The 27,933-nt window shown below is 40.7% G+C and overlaps 2 protein-coding genes across 6 annotated transcripts; one reads left to right on the forward strand and one right to left on the reverse strand.

The window, feature by feature from the left end:
* Positions 1 to 141: 141 nt before the first annotated feature.
* unc45b (unc-45 myosin chaperone B) lies at positions 142 to 8,157 on the reverse strand. 2 transcript variants are annotated; one of them, XM_037097028.1, is made up of 20 exons: positions 7,911 to 8,157; positions 7,119 to 7,280; positions 6,972 to 7,008; positions 6,669 to 6,844; positions 6,369 to 6,458; positions 6,091 to 6,258; positions 5,720 to 5,885; positions 5,355 to 5,525; positions 5,060 to 5,231; positions 4,604 to 4,904; positions 4,386 to 4,480; positions 3,977 to 4,118; positions 3,751 to 3,891; positions 3,486 to 3,613; positions 3,243 to 3,309; positions 2,940 to 3,053; positions 2,507 to 2,622; positions 2,276 to 2,393; positions 2,032 to 2,187; positions 142 to 1,455 (listed from the first exon to the last, which is right to left on the reverse strand). In XM_037097028.1, exons 2-20 carry the CDS (start codon positions 7,278 to 7,280, stop codon positions 1,183 to 1,185), a joined length of 2,793 nt encoding a protein of 930 aa, XP_036952923.1. In that variant the 5' UTR covers positions 7,911 to 8,157; the 3' UTR covers positions 142 to 1,182. The 2 variants fall into 2 exon arrangements, with proteins under 2 accessions (XP_036952923.1, XP_036952922.1); XM_037097027.1 differs by lacking the exon at positions 7,911 to 8,157 and adding an exon at positions 7,621 to 7,835.
* A 1,803-nt stretch (positions 8,158 to 9,960) lies between these two features.
* Positions 9,961 to 27,241, forward strand: kif2a (kinesin family member 2A). Of its 4 annotated transcripts, XM_037098826.1 has the most exons (22): positions 9,961 to 10,171; positions 16,089 to 16,183; positions 17,488 to 17,610; positions 18,381 to 18,435; positions 19,030 to 19,146; positions 19,439 to 19,483; positions 20,835 to 20,935; positions 21,091 to 21,186; positions 21,276 to 21,330; positions 21,412 to 21,574; positions 21,782 to 21,872; positions 22,030 to 22,093; positions 22,211 to 22,302; positions 22,395 to 22,537; positions 22,759 to 22,963; positions 23,129 to 23,239; positions 23,330 to 23,397; positions 23,698 to 23,823; positions 24,746 to 24,893; positions 25,426 to 25,527; positions 26,031 to 26,166; positions 26,285 to 27,241. In XM_037098826.1, the coding sequence occupies exons 1-22, from the start codon at positions 10,111 to 10,113 to the stop codon at positions 26,368 to 26,370; spliced, it is 2,283 nt and encodes a 760-aa protein (XP_036954721.1). In that variant the 5' UTR covers positions 9,961 to 10,110; the 3' UTR covers positions 26,371 to 27,241. The 4 variants fall into 4 exon arrangements, with proteins under 4 accessions (XP_036954721.1, XP_036954722.1, XP_036954723.1 ...); XM_037098827.1 differs by lacking the exon at positions 19,439 to 19,483; XM_037098828.1 differs by lacking the exon at positions 23,698 to 23,823 and having other exon boundaries at positions 9,962 to 10,171.
* Positions 27,242 to 27,933: the final 692 nt, after the last annotated feature.

Below are 27,933 nucleotides of genomic sequence, written 5' to 3' on the forward strand. Positions count from 1 at the left end.
TCCCTCTAAGCTGCGCGCTTGCGCAGTTGCGCACTGCTTTCACGTTCTCAGCGCTGTCCGGTTCGCCCATGCACAAAAACCGCCACTGGACACACACACACACACACACACACACACACACATATTGCCTGTACTGTATGTGTTTATTATTCACAACGACTGAACGACATGACTAAACATTAGGGTTGGGTTTAACCCTAAACTAACCCTTATCACAGTGACATGGCAACGTGACTTGGCTGCATGATTTTCGCTGACGTATTTTGGAAATTTGAATATTAGTCGTAGCGGCTAAGAACGAACATCAGAGAAAAAAAAACCGAAGGAAGTTGCAAGTTGTTGTTGCAAAAAGTTGCAGCCTCGTGGAATAAGTGAGATAAGAGAGCACAAGAAAGCCACGTGAAATTCAAACGATTGAAAAAAAAAATAATGCTGAAATTTAATTAGAAATATTCATAAAAAAGAGGTACTGTAATCCAGTATAAATGGGTTCGTCCCATTTGGGTGCAGCCTACTTCCCAATAATCTAAATGTTACACTGGGGAAGCTATAGAGAAGGAAACATGCATTTTCTGTTCAAATATTTATGTAAAATGTATAATTACACATTACAGCAATGAGAAAAGGTGTGTCACATGAGACAAAATAAACATATATTTTTAATACAAATTTTAGGCAAGTCACCTCTGTCACCTCTGCTTTAACTTTCAATTCATGTTCCACACACACTACCTTCGTGATGAAAAATGACAGACAGAATAAAAGGGGGGAAGTGAAATGTGCATCATTTTCCAGGAACTCCAGAGTTGATGCTATAAGATAGATAACTATCTATCTCAGATAGATAGATAGATAGATAGATAGATAGATAGATAGATAGATAGATAGATAGATAGATAGATAGATAGATAGATAGATAGGCATTATAAAAGTAACACAAGTAAACTGATCAGTCTTAAAACACTCATTCCTGGTCACGCCAAAAGGGAAATCATTCTTCAACTTTAGCCCCAAGCAACCTCTGCAAAAGTAAACACTGATTTACAGGTTTGAGATTTTGAGTCTTATTGTGAAATCCTTTAATATGGTAGATGTGGAAAAAAAACATTTGGTGTCTGTATTCAACATAGGGGGGAAAAAAAGAAGAAGGTCCATTGCTGTTGTTTTTCTTGTTGCCGCATTTTAAGAAGGGCTGCTGAAGGGTTTGATGAGGCCAAGATCCATAGCTTTGACTAGGCATGTGCGTGCCACGTCGATGGGGTCCTGCCTCTTGGGATTGTCCTCTGCCTTGCCAATCACCGAGAGGATTTCCAGCATCTCACTTTCGATCAGCTTCTTGACCAACTCACTGTCATCTGAGTTGAGCATGTTGTAGACAATGACGAGGCCACGGTGCTGTATCCGAGGGTCGGTGCTGAGACACAACCTCTGCAGGATCTCAAGCCACTGGGTGGTCTGTTGGGAGAGAGCAATCACTCATCACATCAGTGACACTCAAACTTGGTGGTTTGGATATTTTTTTTTTTCACACTCGCAGTTAATCTCTTAATCACAGAATCACAAAATCACTGATTAAGCTATTGTATATATATGACAGCCCTTGCTGTGTTTGGGTGTGTGTCATGTTAGTAATTATGTTAGTCATCTGAAGAATGACTCAGAAGACATCCAGTAAAGATGCTGACGTCAAAGTCAGGATTCCCCTAATATCTCTCAAAACTTGAGGGAAGTTTGGCACTTAATGATCCCAGTGCTGCTAAACCCCAGCTGTAATTATGACCATAGATGGTGAACACTGCATTACGCCTTATAAGCAAAAAAAAATCCCCTAAAAATTAGGTAAAGCATAAGAGTCATCATTTTCCCCCTATGGCATCAAATTCAAAGTCAACCTGGACCATGGCTCTATCAGTCGAGATAAGGAACTAACAGATGCAGTGAGCTGCCGTGTAGTTACGCATCACAAAGAGGTGGAAGTGTGTCACACAGTGCCAAGTTTGTTTCCCATGTGTTCATACACTCAGCACATACCACTTTGGTCATTTTGGTGCATAGCTTCTTCTGAGCAGCAGTGAGCATGGCGAGACCTCCAGCTGCAGCTCTCTGAAGATCTTCGTCTTCCTCGCCACATAGCAACACCAGCAGCTTCAACTTATCGTTGCCGTCCTCCAGGTAACGTTCTTGGACCTGAGACACAGTGGAAATATCCATTGTGTTGCACATTTTGACTCATAAGTAATTACGTGTGGTTGCAGGTGCTTTCGTTTGTTCTCACCTCTTTACACGAAACAAGGTTGCACATGCACTCAGTGGCAGCCTGTCTGATCTGGTCATTCTCCTCAAACATGTAGTTCTCAATTTCTGGCAAAGCGTGCTCTTTTACAATCTTCACTCTGTAAAGCGAATGAAAAACCAAAAAACCCCCCCATGAGCTGCAGCTGAGTCACTTGCAAGAAATGAGCTATCACGTATGAACATAATATCTCGTGAAAGTGCAAAAATGTACCTTAGTTTTTCACTAAAGCCAGACAAGTTGGTGAGGCTTCTCAGAGCTTCGTAGTTTTGCATTCCATCTCTGTCTGTCTGAAGGAGGTTAACTAAAGGCCGCACCACCTCATACACCTGTCAACCAAGAAAGGCCACGGGGTAGACAACAAATCAACATACTTACATACTGAATTCCAAAACAGAGGAGCAAACAATTTTAACAATTATAAAAATGATTATGTAAACCATCGGCAGAACCATTAAGACTAACACAGCAATCAGAAACAATAGTAAATTGTCCATCATGTGCCAGCATGCAGATAAAGAAAAAAAAGTCAAAAGCAGGGAGTAGTCAGCCAGAGATTAGGAGGACTGTAGTCAATTTCCACTTCCTTTTCCTCACAATCTTTGTGTATCGATATTAACAAAGCAACTACTGTTTCATGTCTTACCCTCTCACCAGGGAAGGCAATTTCTGGGTTGGATATTGATGCAATCTTGGCAAGGGCGTGGCTGGCCTTCACCTTCCCAGCCTCGGTCCCTTCCAGAGCAAGCGGAATCAAAGCCTGAGGGCAGAGCCAGAAGAACCGTGGTGAACAACAGGGAGAATGCTTCTGCAGCAGCCAGTTGGCCCAGTTAATCCTTATGACGTTTTCTGGGGATTTTTCTGAACATTGTGAAGCACTAATGTGCTGTGACTTAGTGTAGTGTCATAGGTTAAACTGTACTCTTTGATTTCCAAATATATCACCCACCTTTCCTCCACCTTGGGCTACGATAATACCACGATCTCTGGGATCCTCTGACAATGCCAAGAAAACCCTGAAGATAAACAAAATAACAAAAAAAAAAAAAGTTCAATATAAGTCATGCGATTCACGACACAGCATGTTATGAATTGCCCAGAATCGGTTTCAATGGGCCATTTCAGCAGGTCATGACATTCTGATGACACAGAATGACTCATCACTACTTTGCTGCATGGTGCTTTCTCTCACCTTGACAGCAGCTCTTTTGTCTGATCAGTCAGTATGGCGTTATCTGCTTTGACCATGACAGCAAGAGCTGATGTGACTCCAGCCTTCAGCAGCCTTTTAACTCGCCTCTCAATGAAGTCCTTCTTGTCCTGAGGAAGGCAAGTTTACAAAACGGTGTATAAGCATGCATACGGTATGAGAAGCAGTTCCTGCTCTACCTACGTCAATTCAGATGTTGTGGTCTGTCTGGGGGGGGTAGCTGGGTTTGTTTTTCTTCCTCATTTACCTTTGGGTGCTGCTCCGGCACATGCTGCTTTGAGAACTTGGCCAGTTGAACAAGCTCAGGTATGATCTCCTTCTTTTCGTAGGAGTTGGTGCAGTTAACCAAGGTGCACGCTACTGAATACAAGACTGTCTTATCCTTGGACTGAAAACACAGAGACAGGGAAGTGGTTATTTCTACTGTCCGACCACATTCACTTTATTCTTCCCTCTGCCTATTATTTTCATACCTTGGCCAGTTCAAACATGGCTTTCATGGCAGGCTCATCCTCAACAAAGTCGTCTTTCACGTCAGCATCATTGGTCAGATAAGCAAGACCCTCGATGGCCCAGTTCCTTGTTTTGGTATCAATCTGGGGATTGCAAAGCCACCTAAAGGAGTGAAATAAGAAACATTTATCAGAGGCTGTGATGATGTTGAATTGGAGGATTGTATGGTACATTCTGATGCTGTATGAATTGTATCCAAAACTTTACATCAAAATAGGACTACATAACTAATAAGGTAATACATATATTTAAAAATAAATAAATACATCTAACAAGGTTTCAACAACAATATCTACACACCACCATTTTGTCGATCATTCAGGGTAATAATCCTCTCAATTCTTTAACATTCTGCGTGTGAGCACTCACTTTCTGCACTGCTTGGCCAACTTCTCTGTGGAGCCCTCGGCAAACTGCCTCAAGCTGTAATCATCACCTCCAGCTGAACCCAGTTTACAGAGACCCTGGAGAGGACATGGACATGAGCATACATACAATACACATGCAAACAAAATCTAAAAGTTGTTATAGTCGGAAATTCGTTAAATTCTACTCCTTTGCCTTTTCCCATTTTGGTGTACACTCACCACGAGTGCTCGTATCTTGATCCTCTCATTCTTGGTCTTCTTGTAGATGTCCTTGAGCAGTGACACACCGTTGGTGATGATGAAGCTGGCACGGCTCATCTTTGAGGAGGAATGGATCAGCGCCTCCACAGCAACCATCTGGTCCACCTCACGTTCAGAGCCGCACAGCGCCACCATCATCTCCATTATGCCTTGATGTCCAACCAGAGCGTTACCAACATCAAATGGACCCTGAAGCAGTCCTGAGATGGCATTGATAGCATGAATGGTCTTGTCCATGTTGTTAGGGTCGATTTTGGATCTAATGGGAATGGAAGGGACAACAAGGGAACGACAAAAGACAAAACAAAAGTGAAAAAGTGAAAAAGCATAATGGATGATGTGAGTTGGCTAATTCTCAATCTACGAAGCCTTGGCCACAGCGCTTCCCGGTGACTCTGCATTTTATAGACGTACTTAACATATTCATCACAAATTTCCCTGAAGTTGGTTCTCTCTGGGTCACATTTGAGGTCGTCATAGAGCTTGTTGAGGAGCACGCTTGCAATCAGCTGTGTGTTGTCTGTCAGGGGCAGCTGGTCTGGTAGTTCAGGAACCTGACCACACACCTTGAGGATCTTCTTCAGACCTGGAGGACGAACACATATATACATAAAAATACATATCAATATCTCATGACAGGCAGTCTGGGATGCAGCAGTGGTCTTGTGCTCAAACCGAATAAGTGATCTGATGCAGTTGTCTGGCTCACCGTGGTCAATAGTGAACAGCGTCCTGGAGTTGTCTCTCTCTTTCTTGTCTTTGCGAGGTACGTTTTTGCTCAGCAAGTTCAACGCCTGGTCTCTGCCATGGCCAGACACCTTCTTACTAGCAACCATTTCCAGCAGAGAGAGAAGAATGTCTTTCAGATCTTTAGACGCATCTGTAGAGGGACAGGTGAAATAACAGATTGTACGTCTCAGTCAGCAACATAGCCGTTGTCATTTCCCCTTTACATTATGACTGTGATTCCACTGGAATTAGTTGCAGATTCATAATTAAGCACTGACTAAGTTTTCATAGTAAAATCTACTTCTTGTACTAGTAATCTACTTCTTACAGATAAGTCTCTCTCACCCAGAACCAAGGCCTCCTCTTTCCCATATTCCCTATGATCTCCTCCAGTGAGGGAGTCGTTGACGCACTGGAAGAGGTTGCAGGTTGCCAGTGCGATCTCCTCATTGTCAACAGCCATGATGCTGCACATCTTGTCAATGCCCACCATGTGAATAATAGCCATGGCCTGTTTAGGGGTAGTGAAAAATACAATGTAAATAATATAAAACTTTTTTTCTCAATGGGATCATATAGTGGAGGATATTCTTTTAAAATGTGTTGTGTTTGGAAGAGGCTACACAGTTGGTGTTGTTGTCTTGGTCTGGCTTTCCATGAACTCTTCCATTTTCGCAATTCTCTCATCTTGACTCAGTTTTTGGGAGCATGCTCACCCGAGCTTTGTGTCCTGTGCACATTCCTGACAAAGTACGAACAGCAGCCAGGATCATTTCTGGTTTGCCTGTCTCTATCATGTTGAGCAGCAGCGGCACTCCGTTATTCTGGAAGATTCTCTCTGCTCCGGCATCCTCTCTGGACAGCACAATCAGGTTATTGGCAGCCTAGACATAAAAGCACATAAACATTAGCAGAAGTGAAACCACATACATTTAGCCACATCCCAACAAACAATAAAAAAAAAAAAAACAGCAAGGAGAGAGAGAATACTCACTTTTTCCCTCTTGTCCTTTTCCATTTCATCATCAAGGAGAATCTCAAACATGTTCTGTACCCTCGAATCTGTGGAGAATGTTGTCTTGAGCTGTGGAGAATCAAAACAAACACTCATTATTTCCTGACGCCGACACATCCCAGTCATAATACAAGCGGTTCAGTGTCAGTTTTCCTCAGTATAGAAACTGCTGAATACTGTTGACCTCTCAAATATGTATAGCAATGTGGATTTAGCTCTGTAGATTAAAATTCTGTGTGCTTTTTATTCACAGTATGCTGTGTTTTCTTTAATGCTGACCTTGGCCTGGATGTCTGCTCCCAGCCTGCGTAGAGTCTCTAGGAAGGTTTTGTTCTTTGGTTCAAGAGTGGCACATCTCTGCACATCCTTGAAAGCCATGTCCAGTTTTCCTAGCTTCTCCAGAGCTTGGCAACGGCGGTACAATGCCTTGATATCTGCTGCATCAACATCAATTGCTATAAGAGAGACAAAAAGAGTCATGATGAGTCCTTGGCCTTTGGTTTAAGTTCATTTTGTCAGTGTTTTGGTGTCATTGCTGTTAATGTTGGGTTTGATTTTGTATTTCTGTATTCATTACTCTACCTTTAGATGCATCAGAAGCTGCATTAGCATAGTTTTCCTGTGAGAAAAACAGGGGGTATCTTAATAAAAGTCAAAAACTGCCAACAACATTGCAGATATAATCTCTTATATGTGTTTGTTTTTATACTACTTTAGCAAACAGCTTACCTTTTTTAAGTAGCATGCGGACCTGTTCCTGTGAATGACAGCGAGCACTTTTTTGTCCTTGCACACCTTGATGGCACTGGTGTAGCACTCAATGGCCTTGTCAATATCTCCTGCCTGGAAGTGTTTGTTCCCCTCATCTTTTAACTGGATCGGGTCTCCCATCTGGTCGAAAGACGGAGTGTTGATTATGACAAGCAAAGTCTACATATTATGTAACTTGTGTTTCATCAATTCACAGCTCACCAGCCAAAGCACAATTTCACAATTTTAGTTTCATCAGTCAAACAAGCAAATTATGTAGAATTTTAACTGCAATAAAGCCACCAAAGTCACATTTTACAATCACATAAAGAGATTTCTGTAAACGAACAAATGATATGTTACAGATTAAAACAAATCTGCTCTTAGACCTGTTTGTCATTTCAACACTTGTTTTTCATAATCTGCCTTTATAATTATATATTTAAAACTGCTATAGAATTAGAAAATATTTTACTCTTACCATTGTTGCTAATCAGTATCCTGCTGACCTAGGTCTTCTGTGGCACATGGACATGCACATGCTATCTCTAACTTTAAATGGCCTCCCCTCAAGCCTTATTTGGGCATGGTCTCGCACCCCAGTCAGAGCATTAGAATGAATGACACTTTCCCAATGGACAGACACCATCTCCTCTTGCTTTCCTGATAGGCAATCAGTCTATTCCCTGTGTCCTTATTCTAAGTACCCTCTACATACCAGAGTGTCAGTCAAATGAACAAAAAACCCAGATGTCTATAGCTGTATAGTACCTTTAGGGTTGTGTGGCGTTTGTCTGTGGTGTCTCTGCGTAGATGGTCTTGATCTCCAGTCCTTAGTGTTTGTTAGAAACTTTTCCTGTCTTCTGTGACCTCCCCCCACCCACTCCTCAATTTATATTTATGGTGAATCTCAATGAGGTGGGACAGAGCCAAGTTGGGCCATTCAACACACACAGGGGTTCACCCCAAGCATACCAGAACCCCAAAGAACAGCGTTGGTCAGGGGTCATCATAAACCATGATTATATGTGTTGTAAAAAAAATTCCCTCCCGCAGCTTTGCATTGTCCCAGACTTTATGAATATAACTGTTATTTTCCTGTAAGCAAGTTATGTGAGAGTGACCCCCTCAAAGATGGTCTGCTCCTGATAAGGTCTATTTAGGGCATAGACAGCTGAGAACTTACCAGCAAATGCCTGATGCCAAAGTGGCTGTGGGGGGGTGGGGGGGTTGACAGCTGTACTACCACAGAGTAGTAGTATCTTCTGGAAAGAAAATGAACTCAAGGCCCTTAAATTGGAGTTACGCATTTTTTGTAGTGACAGTTAGGGTAAGGGCCATGAGCAAAAGAATGCAATGCATTGAGAAGGGGGCCCTGTAAGTATACAAGTGCAGATGTGTGAGTTTGTGTATTTTGTTTATGTGTGAAATAGAATATAATAAAAGAGAACAAACAACAGTGGTGAAGAGGTCAGAAAAGTTTTACTTTCACATATCATTGCCATAGTTGTCACATGTCATTTTGTGATGGCAACAACTGCACAGGGTGTTGTCTGGGCATTGTCAAGTCAAAACTGACAGCTTATTGAAACATTTTAAAAGGCTGTTTGACACTGCTATCTTCGTATCAACAGTTTCCTGCACAGATTCATCAAATGATGAATCACCTTGTTGCATGCCTGAGCGTCAACATGTAATTAAAAATAGTTCGGACTTGACAATGGATTAGTTGTTTCCTTTGCTTGTTTGAGTCTCACTGGATTCACATCCTCCTTGTAAAGCACATTGCTGCTAGGTGAAACAAAATGGCAGTTAACAACAGTTGTCACTGAAGTAGCAAATGTCTGTCTGCAGTCATCACAGATCAACAAGACAGGTGGACGTGAAAAGGATTGCAATAAAATCTACAATCAAAATAGATCTAAATTAGGGAAATATGTAGAAACTGATTAAACCTTTCAACTGGCCTCAGCTTTGCCCATTGTGTGTTTTGATATTGATTAATTTAGAGTGATATTTTATTTAACTTTTTTCAAACACTGTGTTCATATTCCCACAGGGAAAATTTGGCATTATTGTTTTTACCAAGTCATCTCCTCACTTCCTCTTACCGCACACCTTTTACATTAGAGGAGGGAGGGAGTGCTTTAGGGAGCTTGGGCTTAGTGTTGCCTATGCGGACCCTAAGAGCCTGATGCCACCAGGTGGCATAATCCAACCACTACAGTGAGATGGATAATACTACACTATTAAAATTGGATTAGTGCAGTAGAGGAGTATTTCGGGTATATGCCCTTCTAGACCTTAAAAACACAGTGATCATCAGTCATTAAAAATTGCAGGGGAAGCAAATAATTATAAAGGATGGTGAATTTTAGAAAAACAAAGGCTAGCATAACAGTATCAGAAAACACTATTTTTTTTATTTTTCCTACATAAATCAGATCGATTCAGCTTAGTTGCACTCCTTAGCTGCCTGCAGTGGCTCCATGGGGGTTACTCCCTAGTCTGGATGTATACAATTCACAGGTACCAAACTGCCCTTTCCAAGACAATCAGCTCCAGTAAAATTTACTTTATAAGCCTATTTTATTATTTTCTGTTTCAGATTAACTGGGTGCTCTGTCATCTGTTTTGTGTAGTGACATGCCTACGTGCATTTAAATGATCTAACACCTCCACAAAGAATTAGATGAAACGGCAAGATCTAATCAGTATGAATGCCAAACAGATGAAGATCATTGTCATGTTTTCATGGTTTTCATCAAAGCAATGTTTTATGTCGAATTTTGGCAGATCTTATTTTGAAAAGTGCCGGGCCGGAAATACTTTGCTATTCTTGGTAGCTACGTAATGCTAGCTCATTCTGTTCCCCGCATCTACCAAAGACTGCCAAACACAAGAAGCTGCATCGAGCCGGCACATAATAAGCCCGTAGTCTTGTTTCTGTATACTGTCAAAGTAATGTAGAATGGCGTCGAGTTTTGGGAAAATTGTCGTCGGTACTTATGTGGAGATAAAGCGCAGTGATGGTAAGTTTCACTGTGCCTATTCTTCCCCGTCTTGCTGTGTAACGTTAGCGTTAAGTTGTTTGGGATCTTTGTTGCTGCGGTGCTGTTGAATACAGCAACCGTTGTTCCTGGCTACAGGGCGTAGCGTTCGCGTTAGCTGCACGATAACGTTAATATTAGCTGTCAGGGTGGAGTGCTCCAACATGGCCAAAGCCTTTGAATGAGCTATTACCTTTGTTAGCTAGCTTCTGTGCGAATTCAGAAAGCATTTGTCGTTAGATGTTAATTCATTGTTAGTTAACAACATATGCTTTCAAATGGATATTAACAAAGATAAAATACTTACGCTGGCGCCACTGTATTACGTAAATGATGTGTACTAACAAGGAATTCAAATTGGGCTAAGCTAGCTAAATTGCTAACCAAGCTATCGTTAACATTAGTTCGACAGTGAGCAGCATTAGCTTGTGATTAGCTAAAGGGCCATTGCCAGCTAATGTTACCGGCTTTATTTTATCAGTAACGTAATTCTGTAGTGAAATCTAAACACGATACATTTAGTTAACAAGTATTTTGTTCTTTGGCGGTATTTAATTCCTTATGTAACAACCAATTCATCAGGTCATTAACTAATGAAAATGTTAATTGAGGTAATTTAACAAGCGTTGGTTGTTATGGAAACCCAATTTTAATGAGCGAAAATCAAGGATTAAGATTTATATTGAGCTTGCTGTGAAGTTGACATGCTATGTATTGATAACAACAAAGACCAACGTATCCCAACATTTTAGTAGCCAATTACTGTGGCATTGTTAGTGATGTGGCTTTTAGATTCTCTCTCTGATAAGATCACCTCTTAAAATGGGGACATTAGATTTCACTTATAACAAAGGTAACCATAGCATGAAGACAAACAAACAGCAGTGTATAAAACGCCAATGACAGCTCTGTGCTTATTACAGAAGCTCTGCATATTGTAAACTTCCAGCAGGAAGAGACTGATGACACATTTCAGCCCATTTTTTTTATTTTTGTGAAGGGTTACAGGATAAGTAGAGAGAGGGAGAAGCTTGTTGTATGACTCTTCCCTTTGTGAATGTCATTGTTATTGTGCCTGCCTTGTCTAGTTGTAGAGAATTGCTTCAGGGCCAGGCAGCCAAAGATGACTGAAAGGTTTGTGCCATTTCTGCTGGCCCTTCGTGGATTAGGCTACACCCAGTGACAGTGTTTTCCAATAAAGCTCTGAACAACAAATATGTATATTGTATAAAGGAGTCATTCAAAATTAACTCTCTGAGCTTGTGGCAATGGTGTGTTTCACTGTTGAGTTGGTTGTTGTCGATGATACTGTCCCATGCTCATCACCTTTAAGGTTTATTATACTGTTATCAGTGCCATCAGATCAGAGTTGTGAGGTGAAAGAAAAACTCAGTGGGTCTATGGCGGGATGAGGTTCTGTCTGTCCAGTTCTCTGTTGGTTGATGTTTCATCCAGAGCAGGGATTGCCCTCTCTCTGGGGGGTTGGTGGTGTGGCTGGTTCAGATTCAAGCCAGATTCAGGCCATTAGCCACCACCCCATCTGTTGCAGCCAGCTCCCTCAATTTTGCCAGGACTGTCTCACTCCCTCTGTGCCTTTTCCCCCCATTCACAGGCAGTCACAATAAGAGCAAGATCTTGTAGAGAATTATCGTGCTCTTCAGTAGACCTGAAGTTAGTGGTCATTTTATCATCCTTTCCTCAACCACAGTCACCTTTTATACAGGTGTAGGTAGTTATCAGTAGTTATTTGGCATTCAATTGATGAAACTATTGTAGTGTCTCTTAATATAGAGTGCACAAGGTCACCTACAACCTTAGTGGTTATGCACTGCATAATTCTTCTCAATCTGCAGAATGTTGACACAGTTTCATCAATGCGGTCCTCTGGTTTTGTAGTGAAACTGATGTCTCTAAAGCTTTGTTTTTTCCTCAGGCTTAGCAGAGCCTGAAGCACCCCCTCTTAAGCCCCCTCAGCTACTGGGAGGTGTCAGCATACCCTTCCAGCCAGGTTTTAGTATAAATGTGAGACACAATGGACAGTGAATTCAGCTACAGAAATCCAGCCTGTCAACTGCTGTAAGATGAGCCATTATGTGACTAAGCATTTCAGCTCATATAGCTAGGTATATGAATAGAATATATGTATTAGAGGTAGACAGGAAGCCATTACACATAACTGATTTCTATGATAAATTTTTCAGTCATTAGAAAAGAGTGTTTGGATATTGAAGATTGCCAGTGCCACAGGACAGATGCCATGCCCTTATATCTTCTGAGTGCTTTGCTTATAATGAATCAATTGATGATTGATGATGATGTAATAAGTTGCTCAACAGAAAGGTATCCCAGTTTGATAACTGATTAATAATCTGAGTAATTTAAGTATTACAAGCACAAAATATTAATCTTTTATACTTTTTAAAAAAGTCGTTTGATAATGATTATCAATTATTAATTAGTAAAAAATATATACCTTGGTATAGGTGTAGCTATACATTGATTTTGGACTGCAGTTGTTATTCAGTACATTATAGACTGATTCATAGAAAGATAATTGGTTGTAATTTAATAATAATAATAAAAAATGCATTTTCATTCCCAGCCCTGTTGCTTTGTGACACTTTAGATGTATGGGGAGAAGGTTGTTTTTACTGTAAAAAAAAACAAAAAAAAAACAATTGCAGTCTTGGTAAAGAGTGGAGCTTGCTTTTGTGTCCATGGTTTGTAGGCTTCTGACTGGAACAGTTTAGATGGGCCCCATTCATGCCCCTTGTTGTATATGGTGTTGCCGTGGCTCTGGCCTCCATTCTCAGGATATATGGGCTGTGCCATTGTTAGATATGCATTTCCCCTAGCCGCTTTCATAAAACCTGTTTTGAAGGCCTTTTCATGAAGATTTAATCTATAAATTTGGTACTGCCATGTCACCCCTGTATTTTGGCCACCTATTCTGTTTCTGGTTTAACAACTGCCAGGTTGTACATCCTCAACCCCTGCTGGCATTCACACTCATCATCTGTGTCATTATGTTAAAACACTGCATTTTATGTTAACAGTTGGGATAAATGCTGTCTGCATACTGTATGAATGCCGCTGTGTGCTGGTTGATACAACAGCATCTCACTAAGTAGGTAGAACTGAGAGAATCGGCTCACTTGATGACATTTATATCTGTCAGTATGGTTTTCTGTTTTAATTTGATTGCTGTTTTCTCTTCTGTGATTCCCATTGGAAAGGGCAAAACTAGAATATGTGTACTTGAGGGTATGAAAGTGCTTCAGATCATATATTTGAACAAACGTGTGGTTTTGAAATGGTTTACAGGAAGTTGTTGCTCTGCTCTGCAGTTACTTAGACAGCACGTTGTTGAATTGAGTTGTACAAACCCGACAGGAAGGCTGTGGTCTCAAGCATGACCCCTAGCATTATCCAGTGTCAGTCACATTTTTCCTTTTTCTTTCTAATTTTATTGCGGGCAAAAAGCTATTAAAAGGACCTACAGCGATTATGGTGCGCCTGGCCTGACCCTTGCTCTCCCCATAAATCCTGTCCTGCTGTCACTTTTGCAACATGGCATGCTCTCAACACTTTCCTTAAGTCGCCTTCACTGTTGCCAACGTTTTTTGTATCCTACCATGTGTCCCAGTTCAACAGTGTCTGGCTGTTTATCCTCAGTGCAGACCTTGCAGATGTCCACATAGTAGTAACCTAAAGCACTAAAAAGAGTGACATGCACATTCAGACTCAGACAGATGATAAATTAAAGGCAAGTTTGGTTAAAAAAGCAGAGAAACATAAAAAAGAATACACGTCCTCATCCACAAAGGATGAATGAATGGTTTAAATATGAAAATGCTCGAAATCACATGATTAAGACTTCAAGGCTTGAGCCCACATCACACAGAAACTCACTGTTCCCTTCAAAAACACCTTGTAAAAGCATCTTTGGGCAAATTGGCATGGCGTGTTTGTGGAGTGCTGCTGTGTACACAACTGTCCATCATATGTGAATAATGAAAAAAGCAATTTGACTTGAAAGTTGAAAAATATGTTGACATTTAAAAACTGGTAGAAAAATGCTACATGTGGCAAACGAGAAGAGCGCACATCAGGTGCCTCATATCATAGGTAAACAATTGTTTTGCTTGTGATGCATTTCCTGTTACACGTATTGTTGTGAGGAGCTGCTTACTTGTATATGACTGTGGCATATTATATAAATATTTCCAAAACTTTTTCACAAAACTAAATTGATCAAAAGTTTATCGCTGACAATATGAGCTCTGGCGCCACCAGTAACATACATATTTATGAGGACCTCGTTCATTAATAGAAAGCACGAGGGAAGGGTTGGCTTTAAAGGTTGTCATCATTGCTCATTAAGTTTTTATGGCAGTGGTATATACCTGTGTATATAAAAGATGTTTTATGTATGAAAATGTTGAAGTAATTGCTACATTTACACACAGTGCAATGTCAGTAAAATTAGAAATGTTCAGCAGTTGAGAGAACACTAAAAGCATCTTTGCTTGCTAGTTTCCTGTGAGTCTTTGAATAATGCATAGAGGAACATGGTCCAGGGCCATGGATTTTGCAGCATACGGTCAGATCCACATAGACAAAGGTTGGAGGGCTGAGCAGGCTCTTTACAGCCGATATTATTATTACACTGCAGGCAGAGAGGAGCAGTCTAGCAGCAGCTGTGCTTGTCTCTTTTATCAGTGATTCTTGCCAGTGGGTCATTATTGCCCTCACAGTCAGCATTAAGTTAACTTAATGTTTTGCTTTGGTTTCATTTGAAACTTAAAGTAACCAATTGCGCACTCATGTTTGAGATGTTGATATCAAAATAAATTGGAATTTAGCTTAGAGTTGTTATGGCCATATGGTATGACTGAAATCATGATCGTGATATGTGTTTTAAATACGGATGTATGTATTCAATCCAAGTTCCAGTCTTATTTTGGGCGGGTATTTTTTTAATCATAATGACAAATCAGCATGGACAAAATTACTACTTTGAACAATAGCCATGTATTAAATGATATTGTTGTGTTTCATTGAGGAAAACATATCATACAAATCATTGTGAAATACCTACACTAAAAGCTGATAAACAATAATATGAATCACTACCCTGCCCCTTATGTGTTGATATTGTCTTACACAAAATAAGATAAAGTGAGAGCTAAGAGCTAAAATCTAAGAAGGTGCACAGGCCTTCGACTGACGGTGACATTGAAATATGTACAAATGACGGGCCGCTGCTTAGCTCGGTTGGTTGCGTGCGCGACCCATGTGCTGAGGCTCTGCAGCGGACCCAGGTTCGACTCCCGGCCGGGGTCCCTTTGCTGCGTGTCACTCCCCCTCTCTTACCCTGTTCCCTGTCACACAAGAAAATACTTGACAAAACATCAAATATAATTTTACAGGACACAACTCTTTTCAGGGTTTTCCAATCTTGCTGCATTTCCATATTAAAAACAGTTCTAATGATGTAGCACTAGGTACAGATCTTATCAGGCTGTGGTAATTAGGCCTATTTACCATTCTAATTACATTACCCTGCTAATGCGCAAGCTGTAGTATTAGTGAAATCCATTTTATGTTAGCTTGTGTGTGTGTGTGTGTGTGTGTGTGTCTACATTTGTATTAACATATATTTAGTTATTCTTAATTATCTGTTTTTCAGCACTGAAAATTGAGTTAGTGAATTGCACATGCAAGGTTATTATCATTGAGCAGTTGAAGTATTGCCGCCATTATTGCTACCATTCTACCAATCTGCCCTTGATGAGTCTGTTCCCTGGGTTGGGCCATTTGAAAGCACTGTCTTCACTTTTTGCTGTTAGCCTGCATATCTGATGTTTGCGTTTCCCTGTCTATGATACTTTTACAGGACGTATCCACCAGGCAATGGTGACTTCACTGAATGAGGACAACGAAAGCGTCACAGTGGAGTGGATAGAAAATGGAGACACAAAAGGGAAAGAGGTAAGCCACCATTTATTACCACCCAAAGCATCAGTGGCACGAGCACATGCTTTTATTTTCCACCATGATTATTATAGTATTATCCAAAGACATTCAGGCCATCCAGTATGCATGTATTACAGTCCCACCAGACTTCTACCTCTGAACACCGATTTGCATGAGCTAATAGGGCTGGTAACTCTGGTCATATGTCTCACACAGTGTATACTTATCCATATTATAGCCCACTTCTCATTGTATAATTGTATTTATTTATTTAAATATGCTGTATTTCATATATTTGCTGTATGAAAACTACATACATATGATCTTATTGACACAATGTGAAAAGAGCAAATCACTTAATAACAGTATTTACATTTTAACTGAGTAATTCATGTCAGTTACAATGTATTGCAACAGTAACAATCACTTTGTTTCCTACTGATGAGCATACACACACAATGTACAAATGTAAGCATACTTTTAATCTCTGGCTTTTGGGGTCATCAGGTCACTCAGGTCCAAGTTCAAGTGAAGTCTCAAGGCACTGGTGTTGATGCCCAAGTCAACTCTTTTATTTTGTCCAGTCAACATTAGAGTCACTAAATTGTGATTCAAGTCTGACTAATGTCAAAATCACTGCTACAGTCTGTCTCTGCTGGTTTGCTCATAGGGAGACTTGCATCACCTTTCAGCGTTTACCCTCCTTTTCCATATTTTACAGAATTAAGTCTAGTCTTCTAGTACCCCTAGCATTTATGCCTGGGACAAGCTTCCTATGAATGCTCCTCTGTGGTGCCAAAAAAGCTCAACTTCCCGGCTGTGAAAATACCTGGATTGCCGACTGAGCTGGCTAACTTCCAGTTTAGCACCTGGCCAACCTGAATGAGAATAAAATGATTTAATAATGCTTCTAGCATTGTAGCACTCAAAACAATCCTTTCTTCATGTTAGCTTATGGGTAAAGTATTCGGACCGCATTGCCTCACGTGATGTTGTAATTATACGGTTTGGGCACTATGAAAACTGTCTTCAGTGCCTGGTGCTAGTCCTGGGGGCTTGGTCTATTGTAGTTTCCTCCTCTGTTTGAACTGTTTCCAGCACATTTGAGACATGAAACAGGACTTAAGTGGTGTACAACGTAACGCTTCAGATAAAAAGCTTAGACAGGCTGTCTTGCCTGTGGGTAGTGTGAATGGGGTCAATAGGCAGTTTTTAGCGGGTTGACATTCATATTCAATGTTTATTTTTTTGAGTGACACATTTGATCAGAAACGTATGATTAATCAGTTGATATTAATACTCCTCTGTCTTTTGGACAGATTGACTTGGAGAGTATATTTGCACTTAACCCAGATGTGGCTCCAGATGAAGAAATTGCCCCTAGTCCAGAGACGCCACCCCCACCTACACCCACATGTGTTAAGGTCAACAAAATTGCAAAGGTGAGTACCAGTATATCTGGAAACGACTGCACCAAATCTGTGTGATGCGATTTGGAAAAATAGATACAAACAAAAAAATTCTGTCTTTTTCTTTGATTATCTTCCTTCTTTCTACATCCTACATTCACGTTATAGCCTGAGTGAAACTAAAGAACTCAGACTTGCTCAAGTAGATGCTTGCTTGAAGCTTGCGGCACCTTAATATAGAACCTGGATCCTTCTAGGTAACAAACTAATTGGTCATGTTAAGTACAATGTGTATGGTGTTAAGTACATTGTGTATGGTGCACAGTAGATTAAGGCCACGTTGTCATGTAAACACTGGGGTTATTTTTGATTAACAATTTAAGTGTGATTTAACCTGCAATAAAGTTGAATTTTCATTTTAGTTTTCAACATGTAAAACATAATCATCATCATAAAGTAATCATCCTCATGAAAAGACTTAGAGCCTTTGGTGATTTGGTCAAGGACTTTTTTTTAGTACTCCAGGATTTGTGCATTGGCAGTGTCATCAAAAACATTTGTGTTGATAAAGAAGACCTCTGTACTAATCTACACTAATCTGGCTCTTAGGCTTTGTCTATTTCTGTACCTCTACATAGCAGTAGGAGAGGTTAAAAACTGAGTGGGAAAAGGGATGTATTTTCTTTTTTTAGTCTTGAGCAGCTGTGGAATATGATAAAGATAAACTAGGAATGACTTAACACCCAGTTAGTCAGTCTTTTATCCAAGAACATCTTATTGTAGTTTTTGCTTTGTTCTTGCAGAACCGTCGGACAATTGCACCCACTAAGAATGACACTCCGTCCAGGGACAATAGAGGTTTGTTTCATGCATTTCTCTGGGAATTGTTACTTTTGTTATTATTAAGTCTTGAAAATGATTTTGAAATCATGAAGAAACTCAATTTTCAAAACATGCAAAACACACCAGCAGGCAGTATAATCAAATTAGACTGGCTTTCTGTACTACTCTAGTACACTAGTACTAGTACTATAGTACTCCTCAACTATAACTGACACAAATTAAAGCTGTTGCACCACAATCGTTTATGGTATTATGATTGATGTATGCAGTAAACTGTTATACACCATTTTTCCAGTTTATTTGGTGTACCTAGCTAAAATGAATGCAATCTAAGTAACAGTCCTGCAATTCATCGTTCCTTATGAAGGTTACAATAATGTTCAGGTTTTGTTGAAACATTGAGAAAGATGTTGATTCATTATTTAGCTTACCCGTGCTCATAGAAATGTTTTGGACAAAATACTCCAGCCAATTAATAAAATAGGTCATGATTTTAATTTAAGTTAGGTAAGTTGAATTAAACACTTGCAAACAGCAGTTTCACTTTAAGTACAGAGCTTGACAGTGATGTGTATCTCTTTCTTCATCAATGTGGTTTTGTGTTTGTAGTGGCTCCAACCCGGGCCAGACCCCCACAACCTCAGCAGCCAGAGCCTGCACCACCGCCTCCATCCCAACAGCCTGCACAGCCCACTCAAGCTCAGACACAACTGCAACTGCAGAATGGTAACATGATCAAAACAAGACTGTATTTTATAATTGACCTACACTGTGATCTTCCTCGAGAAAGTAGTATTTTTAGGGAGGCAGTTGACCACAAGTTTACATTATCTCCATGGGTGTAAATGCAAAATCTAGATATAATCTCATTTAATGTTTTCAAATGAATTGTGAAAGATGTTTCACTTTTTAACCTTTGCTGTATTTCTGATCGATAAATAGAGGCCATCTGCAAAAAAAACACATTTATCATAACTTTCCATGTCTCGTGTTTCTGTTGATCACATGTTTATCGCAGAATCCTCACATCAGCCGATATCCAGAAAGGAGTGTGGACAGCTTTGTATGTATCACTTGCATGTTTCCCCTGCCCTCAATGCTTTTTGGTGATCCTAAGAGAGTTCCCAATACAAACTGAGAGTCCTCTAGTCATAGGACAAGATTGTACACCCATAATGTCTGCCAGATAGGCTACTATTCAGAGCTGTCGTGTGTTGGTGAAGTAGCTCAAATGCAATCCATCCAGCAGACAGGCTTTCTGGGTATTAGACCGGGAGTAAAAAAAAGCCCATTTGTGCTGCTGCTGGACTGCGCTGTCTTTTCCCTGTCTGATTTCTGCTGAGTCACACACGTGGAAAAGCCTGTGGCACTGTGTCTCAAGGCACAGATGGCAAAAATGATCTTTTTCATTAACCTCCATTCATTCCAATTTCTCATTGTCATTTGAGGAGCTAAAAGGAGTTGGGGGGGAAATGCCTTGCCCCCCTCCCCTCAGCTCCCCCAATGACAGTCTGTGAGACCCACAAGTATTGGTGATTCTACATCCCACTTATGCTGCTTGTCCTGGTGCTCACCCAGCTCATCTTCTCGTCCCAGATTAGAGCAGATTATTAATCCCTTTGCTCTGATAGTCTGGGTTCTCAGGGACTGGAGCCAGCAGGAGCCCAGGACTGTATTACAGGGCTTCAACAAGGCTTTGCAGTGGGTGGCTGGGGCTGTGGTAGTGAGCTGAGGTTAATAAGATAACAATGTTTTTTATGAACTCCACAAAGAGTCAGATGTGATGTTTCCTCATATGTTTGCCAACTTGTGTTCTATTATTATGATTACTAATAAATTGCGATTGACCTGAAATAACACTAATCTGTGGGTGTGCTCTGCTGGGAGATTTTTAATAACCCTCTGGATGATTGCTGGTTGATTGGATTGGTGCTCTAATAATACTTGATTTGAAACCATCTCTAATTTTATTGAAGTAATTGTTGTAATACAAAGCATGTGCACTACTTTTAGCAGCCCCCCAGTCTAGTTGTGTTTTAGGATGCTAATAGATGGAATGAATGAAAAGAGCAGGTTTTGAATGCACTGTAAAAGCCTTTTGTTGGTTATGTAGAGAAAGCAGCTAGTGTTGTAGTGGAGGCACTGTGTGCCAGCCACTGCATCTTGGTCTGTGCATGAGCACTATTATTTCTCTGTTTTGCTGGAAATAGCCCAAGGTCTCCCTTCTGTTTGAATGAAGACCAAGGGAAAGGAAAAAGTCACTGAGAGAAAGATACTGCTAAAGCCAAAGGAAAAGCCTGAGGAAGTAGAGGAAACAATTTGGAGGGAGGAAGAGACTTTTAATGCAAAGAAAGGCTATTGGCAGTATCCTGTGAAAGGCAGTAGAGTTACTGTTTCTCTTGTCTTTATGGCAGCGCGGAGGAAGTCAAACTGTGTAAAGGAGGTGGAGAAACTGCAAGAGAAGAGAGAGAGGCGTCGGCTTCAGCAACAGGAGCTCAGGGAGAAAAGAGCTCAGGTACATTGATGTCATTCAACTTTCTCCTTTCTAATATATTTATTGAATCTCGATAAGCCCTTACATTCTTGACACTGAGATGGTAGATTAAAAGTTTCTGGTGGGAACTGGTGGCACCTCATTCTGTCACATTGTCTCTCCTTGTCCTCTTTCAGGAGGTGGATACCACCATCCCCAACTATGAGATCATGTACATGATCCGAGATTTCCGAGCCAGTCTAGACTACCGGCCCCTGACAACAGCAGATCTGGTGAGTATATTGCCCCTTCTCTCTTGATGGTTAGATGTTGACCCTCACTAACGATATAATAAAATGTCCTTCTCTGTTGCATGGTCCAGATTGAAGAGCACAGAATATGTGTTTGTGTAAGGAAACGTCCACTCAACAAGAAAGGTAAGGCGTTTTGTCTGTGTCATTCTGTTTCAAATGTAAAGTATTTCTGTAATTAAAAGTCTAAAATCTGCTGTATTCCAGAGTTGACTATGAAGGATTTGGATGTGATCACCATCCCCAGTAAGGACGTGGTGATGGTTCATGAACCTAAACAAAAAGTGGACCTCACTCGCTACCTGGAGAACCAGACCTTCCGCTTTGACTATGCCTTCGATGACAGCACCACTAACGAGATGGTTTACAGGTTTGTGACAACAAATCAACTAACAAAGTGAGCGGTTTTGTGTAGAAATAGAAGTAACACCAAACTAGTTAATATAATGAGGATAATGCATTATTTGAACAGAACTGAGTTGGTGATTAACATGTTTCTTATTCCACATAATGGTTACATGTTAAAGCGTGTTAATATAGCGTAGTAAATTAATGTGTGTACTGTCTTATCCTGCAGGTTCACTGCCAGGCCTTTAGTGGAGACCATTTTTGAGAGAGGCATGGCCACCTGCTTTGCCTATGGGCAGACAGGCAGTGGAAAAACACATGTAAGTTACACACAATTGCTTCCTTAGAAACAAAAAACTACATCACTTGGAGATCAAACTTGATTATTCCTAGTAAAAGTTTTGCTCATTTTTTAAATACCTGCATGTAATGTGAAATTATCTCTTCACCTACATTGTATTGTGTATTCTGTTTTAGACTATGGGTGGAGATTTCTCTGGGAAGAACCAAGATTGCTCTAAAGGAGTTTATGCATTAGCTGGTGAGTCAGCTAGTTATGTTTAGTGAGTAAATTTCACATAAAATGTATCTGATTATATTATTATAAATGGTTTAGTTTGCTCTGAATTGCTTAGATTTCTTATCTGTTTTAATTTAGCTCGGGATGTATTTCTCATGTTGAAGAAACCCAACTACAAGAAGTTAGATCTACAGGTGTACGCAACCTTCTTTGAAATCTACAGTGGAAAGGCAAGTAACATAATCATTTGTTTGGATTTTGATTCCCCCACCCCACCCCGAATGAAACATTAACCAATGCATTGATATGTATGTATTGTTAGGTCTTTGACCTGCTGAATCGTAAAGCTAAGCTGAGGGTGCTGGAAGACGGGAAACAGCAAGTGCAGGTTGTAGGGCTTCAGGAGAAGGAGGTCAAGTGCACAGAGGATGTCCTGAAACTCATTGAAGTGGGCAACAGCTGCAGGTATAACTACAGAAACTCTGTCAATGTAGTTGTTTGTAGTGGAGAAATCCAATGACCGGTAGTTATTTTTGTCCTGCATTGAACAAGTTAATCACTTGTCGCAGAAAATAACATCACACTAGAAATTCATGCAATTTTTATGCTACAGTTGTTCTGTTCTTGCTCTCCTCACCTTTGTTTGACCTTTGTTCATGTTTACATTTGCTTCATTTCTATACCAGAACATCAGGGCAGACATCGGCCAATGCCCACTCATCTCGCAGCCACGCTGTATTCCAAATCATTCTTCGGAGGAAGGGTAAGATGCACGGCAAGTTCTCCCTCATTGACCTCGCAGGGAATGAGAGGGGGGCTGATACATCGAGTGCTGACCGCCAAACTCGTCTGGAGGGAGCTGAGATCAACAAAAGCCTGCTGGCCCTAAAGGTTTGTGGGCAGCGGTGGCAGCAGCTTAATATTGGCCTGCCTTGTATGTCCTGCAACTGCAGTTCATTTTCATATTTGATTGTGAACAGACAAAATACAAAGTGATTCTAAAAGGCATTTTTTGTTTTATAAGCATACATTGTGTCTTCGCTTTTCTCGTTTAAGGAGTGTATCAGGGCTCTTGGCCGTAACAAGCCCCACACCCCATTCAGAGCCAGTAAGCTCACCCAGGTCCTGAGGGACTCCTTCATTGGGGAAAATTCACGCACATGCATGGTCAGTCCATTGCCTCGATTAATATCCGATATGTCTTCATGTCTCTTCCAGGTGGTATTTATTTGAACGATCTCCTCTTTCTCTGCACAGATTGCAACAATTTCTCCTGGTATGACATCCTGTGAGAATACCCTGAACACACTTCGTTACGCCAACAGGTGGGAACCCACTATGACCTACTATAGTGATTTGGACAGTGCTTTGATGCTACAATAACCATTGAGAATTAATGAGGACATGTAAACATGTAGCTCCTGTAATTCCCACTGTAGTCCCCAGTGGATTTGTTATAGAAATTAGCCATGCCAATGTTGTTATTGTCAGTTTCTCTGCCTGCTCTCTGTAGTTCTGTCTGACTCTCTTGTATTCCCTCTCCTCTCTCTCTCCTGCTTTGTTTCCCTCTTCTCTCCTGCCCTCTGCCTCCTCTGTGCGCTGGTGTGGCTGGTGCCGCTGTGTAGAGTGAAGGAGTTTGGGATTAGTCCGTCAGACATCCCCTTCTCCCAGAGCGGTCAGGGGAGTCGCCCTGACCTCTCACCCACCAATACGTTTGAATACGATGACTTTGCTGCTACCTCTCCCAGCAGGTCAAGCACTTCCCAAAGCACAGCACTGCACACATTCACACACACAAAACACATTGCATGTGCTTCTTACAGGTATTTGTTACATTCTGATGTAGATATGTCATTCACTTCATCCACACATCGGAGAACCTTCATTTTCGTCTTATCCTTCCTTTTTTCATCAGCATGATGTGACGCTTTTCATCCTCCTCCTCTGCTTTGACTTGTGCTTTCACACTTATCTTTGGTTAAACTGTGGACTTAACCTTATGTTCACTGACTCCTGAAGAACAAACAGTGTATCCATCTGTCCATATAGGTGTGTCTGTTGTTTGTTCTATGTGACAATATGAGTGGTAAGGCCCGGATGTCAGGGACAACTGGGTGTGAATAGTCAAAGTGAATTCAAGATGGTCCAAACTGAAGAAACGGCTGCTGTTTGGAGCCAGTAATAACACTTTAAAGGTGTTAATTACAAGTATCCAGAATGGGCTTATGTTTGAGCCAACTATGAGTGTACATAGCCATTAATCTGAGCTGTACCTGCAGGTCATGTGCACGGCAGTAAAACCTCATCAAGTCTATGAGGCCTCATTAAACACGAGCTTCAAACATCCAGATCCCAACCCTTGTTATTATACCACATGTAGTGGATTGTATAATATTTTACAGATGAACAGGGAAATCTGTGCTCTTTCATTCTGAGTCCACATGCCCATAATGAGACTAATTGGTAGACGGATTATACCATTTTCCTGAGCCAAAGCAGTCATGTTTCTCCATGCATGATGTCACTGCTGTCATGCCACCACCTTGTGCTATTTGTAAATACTTTTGACCCCACAGTTAACATCATTCCCCCTATTAAACAGCCTCCATGTTTAGAGTGGGTCTGTGCTGTGAAAGAATCAGTCCTGACCAACTAATTGTCTTTTCCTTTTAGGGTGAAGGAGCTGACAGTGGACCCCAACCAAGTGATGGAGGGAGGTCGACCCAACATCCACACTGTCAACCAGCTGGACCTGTTGGACGACGAGTGGCTGAGTATCTCACCACAGAGAGACGACCTCAAACTGCTCTGTGAGCAGAATGTAAGTACGCAAGAGTGTGCTCTGTTAAGTATACAGCATGTAGTGGTAAAAATGATTTTTATGGAAAATTAAAGAACCGTGAAAAAATCCCTAGACTGAAATGTTTTTGACTAATCTGATACATTACGAGCCTATCACCAGTCTTAGTGTAGACCATTTCAAAGGTGTGAAAGTGCAAACGTGCTCCAAAACCTTAATGCCCTTTGACCCTTACTTTCCCAAAACTGTTGTCATCACATGGAGACACATTATGAGCCGCCGTTAAAGGACTGTTATGTTTTGACGCACAACATGTTTTCCTTCAACATAGTACTCAAAACATTAGAAAACATATACAGGTTTCAATAACCTCATTGACCTCGCTCTCTGTGAGGGAGTCAGAAAGGTATTTTAAACTTTAAAAGAAATGCCATAAGTTTATATGTATAAGTGAGCAGGAATGTCCACAGGGACCCAGATTTTAGCATTGATCTCAGAAAAGATTTCTGTCTTGCTACTGAAGCTGTGTTAACCCTGTTAATATGTTTACCAGGAGGAGGAAGTGTCTCCCCAGCTCTTCACCTTCCACGAGGCCGTGTCTCAGTTAGTGGAGATGGAGGAGCAGGTCCTGGAGGACCACCGAGCTGTTTTCCAGGTTGGAACAATGAAGATAACATGCATGACTCTTAAAATACTCCAGGTCACCGGTTGTCATTTTCATGTCCATAAACTCACACTGAGGGTTTTTCTTGGCTCAACACTAGGCATAATCAGACCATGAGCAGGAAAGGCAATGAGTTCCCCTTACCGTATTTTACAGAATTCTATGCATTTTACTGTTACTTCTGACTCATCAGTGTCAGAGGCTGATGGTATGCAGATACAGTGAGATTTACATTGGGACAAGTCTAAACAGTGTTAACATGAATAAGAGCAGCATATTGGGTGTTATACAACAGTTCTGATTTAGTAATCTGATTTGTCTAAAATACTACACATTAGCAATCATTTTGTCACTTCTGTATAATTAAGGAGCTTATTGTTTTTTTTAATAATTCAGAGTGATTCTTCTGTGTGGCTTGCTGTTTTGTTTTGTTTTGTTTTTTAATCTCTGGTTGTGATCAACTGGATGTGCGCTTGTGTTTCCTCTGTGAGCAGGAGTCCATCCGGTGGCTGGAAGATGAAAAGGTGCTGCTGGAGATGACAGAGGAGGTAGATTACGACGTGGAGTCGTATGCCACTCAACTGGAACAGATCCTGGACCAGAAGATAGAAATCCTCACTGAGCTCCGAGGTATGGCTGACACACACACACACACACACACACACACACACATTTCTGAAAATTCATCTTATTGCAGCAGACACTTTTTTATGATTATGTCTTTTCCTCTTCGCCCTTCCTTCAACAGATAAAGTGAAGTCATTCCGCTCTGCACTCCAAGAGGAGGAGCAAGCCAGTAAGCAGATCAATCCGAAGAGGCCACGTGCTCTTTAACGACTGGAAGCTGAAGAGGTTTAAGTGGCACCTACAGAAGCGTAACCACTAGATGTTTGGCACAACTCGGGCTGTCACTAGCAGCTGTGAAAACGCAAATGAACCAACTGATGTACCAACAGGCTCAAGGAATTGCATTTGTAACGATCCCTCTCCTAACAAAACTGGCTGTTCACTCACTATGGTCTCAATTAGAAAACTTGGCAAGGAAAATAGTTTTCCTTCCCTTTTTAGTAGATTTTTTTTCATGGAGAATGTTAACTCCCTCTCTGTTCTTCTTAAATTATTTTCTTTTATACTTGTTTGTACTTTATTTGAACTGAATATTTTGTTTCAGAAGAGATCTTCATTGGACATCTTTTTAAAGTTTACCACAAAAACCAGTATTTGAATTCTGGTTGCTCTGGCTGACATGTCTGCATGTGCACTCTGTATTAGCGTATGTAAGCTTCTGTCCTCATTTTTTTTCATGCTTTTTAGGTCCTCAGTTGGCACTGTAAAGTCATACCTCATTATGAGCGGTCTCTTCTCTTTTTTCCTTCCTTCTCAAAGCATTTACCAGTTTGGAAGAAGCCTTTTGCCACATTGCGTTTCTTCCTTTTGTGTTTCTTTCCTTGTGCCCTTGAGAGGTTTTTAAACGTAGTTTGCTTCAGTTTGTGCCATGTCATTCTATGTGGCAACTGACTTAAAAACTCTTAATGTAAAACATGTTTTCCACCCCTCTTTAACACTTTGTTATAAAAATGAAACTAGAAAAACTGCTATTAATAAATGTATAGTGAAGACCACTGACCTACCATTGGTTATGTTGCTCAGTGTTTGCACCGGATGTAATGCTGGATGAAGTAATAAACATCATGTTTCATTAGAACGGCATTTGTGACAGTGAGTTACCCAAATAAATCGACTGAATGACCTCCATCAAGAGCCATCTGCAACCACCTTGAGTAGAAACTTATAAAACTCTCTGACAGCTGACTTAAACATCAGAGTTCTCTGTCACTCTGTAGAAACACCACAACACATTTCCCTCCCTTTACTTGTTTGTCAAAAATAAAAATGAAAACAAAGTCACTTTAATTTGCAGGATCCCTGCATCAATTTAACACAGCGACGGGAAGTAGGGAAGTGTTGTGTATCAGTATCCATGGTGACAGATGTTTCCAGTTTAACAAAAAGTGACAGTGCATCCCCCAGTCTGCCCTCTACAGAGACTAACTTCATGCATTTTAGTCGTGAAAGTGATCGGTTTGGGACTAAAGGTGACATACTGTGCATAGAGCTGTGAAATATATATAACCAGTTATTTTTTTACCTCAAAAGTTGATGCAGCAGTAGATTGAATACAAACTAACGTAATCTGCACACATTTTAAAAAAACGTGGATTGTATTTTACAAGGACAATTTATTTTTCCATAAAACAAGGGTATAAAAAATGAAGCCATGTGAGTCCCTTGGGCTAAAGGTATTGTAGAAAAAACTGATGATTGTGATTATGAAAAATGACAGTGACAATGTGTGCTGTGCTGTACAGTTTATTCCAAACAGCTGGCCAGCAAATG

Source organism: Acanthopagrus latus, chromosome 5 (assembly GCF_904848185.1).
Source record: "Acanthopagrus latus isolate v.2019 chromosome 5, fAcaLat1.1, whole genome shotgun sequence".
Taxonomy (NCBI): domain Eukaryota; kingdom Metazoa; phylum Chordata; class Actinopteri; order Spariformes; family Sparidae; genus Acanthopagrus; species Acanthopagrus latus.